The sequence below is a fragment of the Mastomys coucha genome, unplaced genomic scaffold, assembly GCF_008632895.1.
Source record: "Mastomys coucha isolate ucsf_1 unplaced genomic scaffold, UCSF_Mcou_1 pScaffold22, whole genome shotgun sequence".
Lineage (NCBI taxonomy): Eukaryota > Metazoa > Chordata > Mammalia > Rodentia > Muridae > Mastomys > Mastomys coucha.
The window spans coordinates 94,307,013-94,316,451 of NW_022196905.1; the positions used below are offsets into that span (position 1 = coordinate 94,307,013).

The 9,439-nt window shown below is 44.5% G+C and overlaps 1 protein-coding gene across 8 annotated transcripts in view; it reads right to left on the reverse strand.

Annotated features, from left to right (window-relative positions):
• The window catches only part of Wdfy3 (WD repeat and FYVE domain containing 3), a 247,489-nt gene that overhangs the window by 130,536 nt on the left and 107,514 nt on the right, over positions 1-9,439 (reverse strand). For all 8 annotated transcript variants that reach the window (XM_031337002.1, XM_031337004.1, XM_031337009.1 and 5 more), the window contains one exon: positions 7,115-7,238. In XM_031337002.1, coding sequence (XP_031192862.1) covers positions 7,115-7,238 — 124 coding nt within the window. The remainder of the gene's footprint in view (positions 1-7,114; positions 7,239-9,439) is intronic.

A 9,439-nucleotide genomic window follows, 5' to 3' on the forward strand; every position in this document is an offset into this window, starting at 1 on the left:
GAAGTAATTTGCCAGCAGTAAACTCACATTTACATCCAAGCTGTCTCTAGTCTGTAAAAAAATAAAGAGAAATGAGACAGACAGACAGACAGACAGACAGAGGTACTGGAGTGTTTAGCTGGTCAGGCTCTGACTGTGCAGGCACGAGGGCCTGAGTGTGGCCGCCAGAGTCCACACTTACAAAAGAGAAAACAAGAATAGAGCATGTGTGATGGTGTGTGTGGACATGGTATCTGAACTTAGGAACCTGGCTAATGCAGTTGCAGTTACATGCAGTACAGTATCATACTGGGGCCTTCAACATTTACAGGAAGGGGAGGGACTCAGGAGGGCTCTTTCCTGGGAGACAGTGATGGTGTCTGGGATAAAGGGTGTCACTCTCTTCACTAGCAAGCACACTTGAAAGCTGACTGCTCACCAGAAAACAACCTCCCGCCTGTGCCCAAGAGAGCAATCCTACCTAGTTCAATTCAGTGGGGTAGGAGATAGACACGAAAGCAGGAGGGGTCTTGTTGGAAAGGAGGGTTTTGGTGAGAGAGGAAAGGGAAGAGAGACAGGAATTGGGAAGTGATTAAAACACCCACTCATCTCCAAATTCTTAACCTAGAAGGGTTCCTGTCTAAAGGAAATACAGGAACAAAGAATGGAACAGAGACTGAAGGAAAGGCCATCCAGATACTGCCCCACCTTGGGGATCCATTCATCTAGACACTGCCCCACCTGGGGATCCATCCATCCAGACACTGCCCCACCTGGGGATCCATCCATCCAGACACTGCCCCACCTGGGGATCCATCCCATAGACAGTCACCAAACCCAGACACTATTATGGATGCCAGGAAGTGCTTGCCTAATATAGAGGTCTCCTGAGAGGCTCTGCCAGAACTTGACAAATACAGAGGTGGATGTTTGCAGCCATCCACTGGACTGAGCACAGGGTCCCCAATGAAGGAGCTAGAGAAAGGACCCAAGAGCTGAAGGGTTTGCAGCCCCACAGGAGGAACAACAATATGAACCAACCAGTATTCCCAGAGCTCCCAGGGACTAAACCACCAACCAAAGAGTACACATGGTGGGACTCATGGCTACAGCAGCATATGTAGCAGAGAATGACCTAGTTGGTCATCAATGGAAGGAGAGGCCCTTGGCCCTGTGCAGGCTCAATGCCCTTAGTGTAGGGGAATGTGAGAGTGGGAAGGTGGGAGTAGGTGGGTGGGTGGGTGGGTGAACACCTTCATAGAAGAAAGGGGGCAGGGGATGGGGAGGGGAGGGACTGAGAAACAGGATAACATTTGAAATGTAACTACATAAAATATCCTATAAAAAAAAAGGGAAAAAAAACTCATTATGTACAAGTAAAAGACTGTCAACGAATTAAAAGGAGTAAAAGCTGGGTTTTCGAGAAGTGGAGACAGCAAATTCCTGGGCTCAAAATAAAATAAAATAATAAAATGTGAGCAATACCCAGACAACAAACCCCAGATTGGCCTCTGGTCTCAACGTGTGTGTACATGTGTGAGCACACACACGTATGAACACTCACACACTCATTCATGAACTAAAAAACAAAACCAGAGTAGCCAAGAAACCCAATCCCCGAAAAGTTCAGGTGGTGGGTTGACTATATCCCCGTGCTCATGAACTTACCTCTGCAGCCCTTCTCAAGAGCACCCTCGTCACAGGCACAGGTTCCTCACTAAGCCTTGATAACCTGTGGTCCTGGTCACTGACTGAACACAGAATTGCCACTAAGACTGTGCTCAGCAAGTCTGCCGACAGGCAGCCTGACCAGAACATAGGAAAGATGTCACAGAGTGTCACCCAGGTCCAACTCACTGTGGGCAGCTGGCATTCCTCAACATTAAGGAAGGAGAGACGAGAGCTTGCATCTCACAAATCTGAGACAATCTTACACGGAAAAGAAAAAGGAAGACTGCTCAGCAGCCCACTTCAGCAACTGTAGCCTGAAAATTGTTGTAAAAATGGAAATGAAACTATTTCTTGCAAGGCAACAAAGAAGCCACTGACACGGGTCAGAAACCATATGGCTCTTCCCCTCAGAGGAATTCAACAGATGCAAGGTAGACAAGCCCCAGGTAGCTGACACTCCTGCCCAAAGCAGGCAACACTCCTTATAACCAGGCAACTGTTATTTTCAACCGTGGGCCTCCAATTTCATGACGCAACATCTTTAGAATCTGACTTATACTTCTCAAGACTGACTGTCTAGTCTACCATGCTGGCATACTACCTAACAACAACAACACTGGTCAGTGTCCCCAGTATTAGTCACAAAGGAGAAAAAAAGATTTGTAAAGAACTAAATCAACTTTACAAGCCAGAGCATGGCCATTTTCCTGGCGTAGAGGGCCAAAGGCCATAGACACGCATAGTTTTTGTATACATTTGGAATGAACACTATTAACTTCAAAACAAAATGGTAATATGTGTTTTTTCGCTGCTATTCAAAAGACTGTCAGATACTAACACGGGTTGTTCAAACTAAAACATCAAAGATGTACTTCTGATTTTAAACCATTAGTACTTTGGGCTTATTACATTTATCTATACAATAATAAGCATTTATACTTGAAAGGGATGAGCCCTTTTTTTTGTTTTCTTTTGGTTTTTGGTTTTTCAAGACAGGGTTTCTCTGTGTAGCCCTGGCTGTCCTGGAACTCACTCTGTAGACCAGGCTGGCCTCAAACTCAGAAATCCACCTGCTTCTGCCTCCCAAGTGCTGGGATTAAAGGCATGAGCCACCATTGCCCAGCTGGATGAGCTATTTTTTATCTGTTTTATTTTTTTAATTTTTATTATTACCATTATTATGATTATGGGGTGTGTGAGTGTGTGTGTATGTATATGTGTGTCTGTATGTACACCTGTGCAAGGCTTTACAAAGCATGAGCTCAGAAGTTAGAAGACTACTCTGGGATCTGGCTCTCTCCTACAACCATTGACTGAACTTACATCGTCAGACTCTTACCAAACTTGCCAGCTCTATCTGTCTTAGCTTTGAGACAGGTTCTCATGCAGCTTTGATGAGCCTTGCTCACCTGATCTCTGCTTCAACCCCGACGGCCATGCCTGACAAGGATGTGTTTTTTATATATTCTGTCTGACAGTGAACATTAAGAGACTCTTCATGACTTAAAAGGGCTATGGGGCAAGGATTACGAGCTAACACTACTCATGCTCTGTGGGAATGCCAAATGAATAAAAAAGTGAAAATAAGCCAAAAGGAACCAAGTCAGTATAATCCTTCTGTGTCTCTTGAACACCTTTGTTGAACAATTCTTTTGGAGTAGGTAGGAAAGCCCCAAGTTACACAAGCAGTATGGTGCAATGGGTGCCAGGCTTTGAATCACATATCTGAAGGTCTAGGCGACTTCGTGGCTGGATGATATGGAAGAATCCAAACGTCCCTGGTAAGATGAGTTATAAGGACAGAGAGAGAGCCTGGTAGTTGATTATACATACCATTCATACAAGACTTGAGCTCAATTCCCAGCACTCACATGGGAGGGCTCACAACTACTTGGGACTCGAGTTCCTGGGGTTTAGATACCTTTCCTGGTCTCCAAAGGCATCTATAATCACATGCACAAGCACACACACACACATGGGTAACTAAAGACAAGAATCTTAAGCAGCAACAAGAAACATCCTCATACAACAAATTACATCCTCATACAACAAATGTATGCAAAAAACCTTTCACTTTAACCCGTGGATTTCAATCTATTGTCATTTACAACCAAAGAGATCCCCCACTTTTTATTTAAGCAAGGAAGCAGGCCATGTAAACATAAACTTCATTTATATCTTTAAGACTTTTTGTCCAGGCAGAGGATGTAGCTTAGTGGAAAACCAAACCCTTTACATCTAGCCACAAACATTGTGTCTGTCTTTTAACTTTAGTGACACTAACAAATCTAAGCTGAATGATGACGACTTTTAGCATTAGTGAAGACATACATTAACAGTGGAGTTACAGCAAGTGGTATAAGTCTCAGGTTTCCTACTGCACATCAAGGAAACAGAAGACAAAAGAACCAACAGAGAGATAGTAGAGCTTGAATTAGGTCAACTAGGCAAAGAACATATACAAACTCGACACAGATGTACGTTCCAGCAACACACGAACTACAAGTGAGTTCCAGAAGACAAATTTAGAGCAACTGGTGAAGTCCACTGCCTCCCTCCCTTCGTGAAGTACCCTGAAGCACAAGCAGTTCATTCCAATTATGCTTCAGGATGACAGTGTGAGTCCAATTAGTAGTATTACTGTCTTCATTTCACTAATGGATTAAAGAAAAAAAAAACAAGCCCTAAATAGTCTTGGCTCTCTCACAAAAAAACAAAACAAAACAAAAATAATCAAACCAACAAACAAAATTAAAAATAAATAAATAAATAAGTAAAAAGAAAGGAAAAAAAAAAGAGAACTGTAAAGTTACAGATTTCCACAACCTCTGTGCTTGCTGCTTCTTATGTGTCACATTTGCACTCCTTGGGAACGGAGTTACCCAGTGGTGTTGTGGCTCTGAACTCCTCAGAGCACAGCCCACAGTTTTTCAGGTTTGAAAGAAAAGGCTGTGTAACTGGGGATCTGCAACAAGTCTCTAACCCCGTTGCTGGAGGGCTGGGTCATCATCACCCAGCCTCTCTCTCTACCCCTGGCATCACCCAGCCTCTCTCTCTATCCCTGGCATCACCCAGCCTCTCTCTCTATCCCTGGCATGGTGACAGTGGGGACTGCACTACTGGGTTTAACCAGGGCCTCTACATGTAGCAATGTCATCTATGACACATTGTTCACAGCACACTCTTAGGACATATAAATAAACATTAAAATGTTAAAGCTAAATATTATATAAATATACAAAGTATGATAACTATATGCCTTAAAGCCCCTTAATGATCAGACACCAGCAATGGGGAATGTAATGAGGGGCATCCTGAGATTGTTGCATTCTCGTATTGCATTCTGGTATTATTCTTGCTATGTCCCAGGAGTGGGGGAGGGCTATAAATACTTCAAAATAAAATATCTGCATAACTATTACTGTAATTAAGAATGAAACACACTATTTAAGACATTTGTCATCTCACCAAAAATATTGTGTTATGCGTATAATATCTTCGAGGGAGCAAAGAAAACAAATGTGTAGTCAGCACCACATCTTCTCACAGACAGCTCAGCATGAAAGGATATCAACAATGAGGACAGAAAAGCCAGTGAAATAAATGTTCTGAGATTAGAAAATGCGATGAGCAGAGCTAACCTCACAGAGGAACTTCCCTTCCTCCCAGCTGTTCAGAGCCAGCCACACAGATCTTACATTACACATCTTCGTTCTGTGTGCTAGGACAGGATTCAGTCCCACTTGGGTGCAGGAGGGGTGGGGTCAGACACTTTAACCATCCCTTTCATTAGATGCTTTTCAGGTACTAATGTAATCAAAGCCACCTCAGTTTCAAACCACGTATTATATCGCCTCACATGAACGGAATTAATCCTCAATTAAAGACATTCTAATTATCCACGGGCTCCATAATGGGCTTGGGCTGAGATGCATATTTCAGAAGACGTACGGAACTCTGTTTGCCAAAGCCACTGCTCTGGTCTGAGCTGACACACCCTGGGTGAAGCTACACACAGACGGACATCTGGGATGAAAGCAGGCTGAGATCTGGTCCTGAGGGTCCACAACGAGATGAGTAAACACATTAGAAAAGTCCTGAGGGCTGGCTAGCTTTCTCTCTCCCAGCTGAGTTCAGGGAGACAAGGAAGCTTTCTGTAAAGCAGAAAAATCACCAGTACACAAGAACAAACTAAATACCGAAAGTACACAACCTGCCTCCTGCCCTCCTGTTGGCTTTCAAACTCCCCAGTCAGATATGTCTTCAAGCAGAGTCTGAATAATTCTCTGGGAAATCTTTCTTTCATTAAGAGAAAAAAATCACCAACAAAATGGCCCAACAAGACAACCGTATTCTGACCTCACAGTACCAGGTTCCAGCCACAATTGGGACTTTTTGTCAAAAGGAGGAATGATCCAATCCTTGCTACAAGGTTGTCCCAGATGCCCGCCTCCCTGGGCTCCTGCAGAACGGCCTTGCTGGCCTAACCCCTGACTTAAACAGTGCCTGTGGCTGGGATGAGACACATAACCATAGGCAACGAGTTTGTAGAGGAGAGAGTTCATTTCACCTCACGCTTCTGGGCTAGAGTCCATCATACAGGTGAACTCAAGACAGGGGATGGAAACAAAAGCAACGGAGTCATGTCCTTTACTGGCTTGCTCAGCCTGCTTTCCTATACCATCAAAGACCATGGGTCCAAGGGTGGCATTGCCTTTTAGAGAACAGCCTGCCCTCCACTCAGTGAGCTGAGCCCTTTCACATCAATCATTAATCAAGAAAACACCCCACAGGCCAATCGAGTGAGGACATTGCTCTCACCTGAGCTTCCCTCTTCACAAGTGATTGTAGCTATAGTCAAGCTAAAAAAACCTAAACAGAACAGCCCTTAAGTTGCTTATGGTGTAACAGGAAACAGACACACACACATCCCCCCCCACACACAGACTCACACACACACATACACACCACACACACACAGACTCTCACACACAAACACACCACACACACAGAGACTCTCACACACACATACAAACACTCACACACCACAAACACACACAAACATACACCACACACACACACACACACACACACACACACACACACAAACACACACTCACCACATGCACTACATTCATGAAGCTGAGAAACAAAAGAGTACTTTGGAAGACTGAAAAAATGTTTTGACTGCAGCAGTCAAGAACATTCCACCAAGGAAGTACGACTTAATCCAGGCTGGCCGTGAGAGAAACTGAGGTAAGGGACTGTCCTAGGGGAAGGAGCTCAGTAAAGACAGGAGTGCAAACACCGTCACCTCTGTGGACAGCAAAAGTTCATGTAGATCAAAGTACAGAAAGGACGCAAGAATGAGGGGAGAACGCGGGTGGGCAGATCACAGACTGGCCGGCTCCCTCCTACTGAATTTCAACATCCCACCCTCCGCTCAGCCTGCTTCTGTAAGTACCTGTGGATTTGTTTGACGCTCTCCTTCGGATCTCAGTCACCATTAGTCGGGAGACTTGCGTTGTGAACTGCAGAAGGTCAGAAAATTTTTCTGTCATTGTATTTGGTGGAGCATTTCCAAAAACCTGTGAATGAGAGAGCGCATTTAATGAGATACCGCCCCTTTGTTCTTTTTTTTTAAATTATCAAGTTCAAAATGTGACATAACTTGAAGATCAAGTTACATGAGTGCAGTGACATTTATTCTGGACCTGTTCACACCTAAAGATCATGGCTTTTGAAAGATCACATCTGGCCACATGCCTTTATACATATGAATCTACCGAGTACATGATTAACTGAGTCAGATGGAAAAGTCTCACCAACAAACCATTCTCTGAGGAGACCTGCCTGAGAGAAACCTTAGAGAGACGTCATCAGCCGGGTTCTCTGATGAGAAGCAGCAGCAGAGGACAGACGCTGAGCAGAGCTCACCCCCTCATTTGATATTTCACAAGTTTCTGAATCGTAATCAGTCGTGCCTAATATAAGGCTGCCATGAAAATGACAAAGCAATGGGTAGAAAGCTCAGAAATAAGTTTGCTTTCACGAAAACTTAGAACAAATTAACTCTTAAACTTAAGCTGGTGTGGGCTCAGCAAAGAGGGACGGACTGAAAGCCAGACGGCCCATCGTAAGAAAAGTAGTGTTTCAATAACTACAGAGAGACACTGAATGGGACTTCTGTCTGTTAGGCTGTCATAACAGTTCCCATTTATAATAGAGCATTCATATCATCAATATCCCAGTGTCACTACAGAGACATTGCATGCAATCCGTTCACTTTCCCAAGCTAACTCTACACTATCCCAGGAGCTAAGCAAGGCTGGGTGTTTAGACACAGACTGTTCCTACACACAAACACTTCCTAGAGGCCGTTAAAGGACCACTGGGGCTGACGAGTGTACACAACTATACCCCTCCCTCAGGAAGCCGGGACAGGGAGCCCAGCGGCCACAGCCAGTCTGTGCTACACAGTAAGACTGTCTCAAAACCAAAATAAAGCCAGCAAACAAAGAGCAGGAGCAACACAGAGAGAAGAGACTCATAGTGTGCTCATAAGGGTTGGCTTAGTTAGTCAAAAGATAAACCTAGAAACAAACAAGCAAAGAAACAAACAAAAAAGCCGGGCAGTGGTGGCACACGCCTTTAACCCCAGCACTTGGGAGGCAGAGGCAGGTGAAATTCTGAGTTTGAGGCCAGCCTGGTCTACAGAGTGAGTTCCAGGACAGCCAGGACTACACAGAGAAACCCTGTCTCAGAAAAAAAACCAAAACAATAAAACAAACAAACAAACAAACAAACAAAAGATAAACCTAGACAATCATACTCCTCCTGCCCATCTCCCAGTCTCCCTAAAACAGACTCGTCATCCATATACACTGTACTCATGTGGACGTCTCAGCATCTGCCATACATGAATGTTATATGTAGGCGGACTTCTCCATACAATAATAAAAGACTTTATTCCACAGAGTCTAGTAACATGTGCAAGGAAACCTCACAATATCATTTCAACAAAAGATGTCTCCTACATCCTTGCATAGCCACTGCTTCAAGTTAAGCTAGCTCTAACAGAAGCCGTGTGCAAAAGGCTGCTCTACTCAAGGCCTAACCTAGTCCAGCAACTGCACAGGAGGCATTTGCACAAGTTCAAGGAACAAACTGTTTTTACAGAATTCCTCACTTCTTTCCTGCTGCTTGCTTGCTTAATTTTTCGTTTATTTGTTTGGTCTGTTTTATTGTTTGAGGCAGGGTTTCTCTGTGTAGCCCTGGCTGTCCTGAAACTCACTCTGTGGACCAGGCCACCTCAAACTCATAGATTCATCTGCCTCTGCCTCTGCCTCTGCCTGCTGAGCACTGGGATAAAAGGTATTGCCACTACAGCCTGGCTTTTTTTCTCTGCTACAGTTTTTAGAATTTAAAAACAGTGATTTATTCATACATATATGTGTTTTGCCTGCACTTATATACATGAGCTGTATGCATAAAGACATGTTTGCCTGGGGTCTGTGGAGGCCAGGAGACTGCACCAGATGCCCTGGAAATGGAATTATGGTCTGTTGAGAACTGCAATGTAGGGCAGGTAACTGAGTCTGGGACCTCTGCAAGAGAAGCCAGTGTCCTTAATCACACACCACCTCTCCAGCCCTCACTGACACACCACCTCTCCAGCCCTCACTGACACATCACCTCTCCAGCCCTCACTGACACATCACCTCTCCAGCCCTCACTGACACACCATCTCTCCAGCCCCTCACTGACACACCACCTCTCCAGCCCTCAC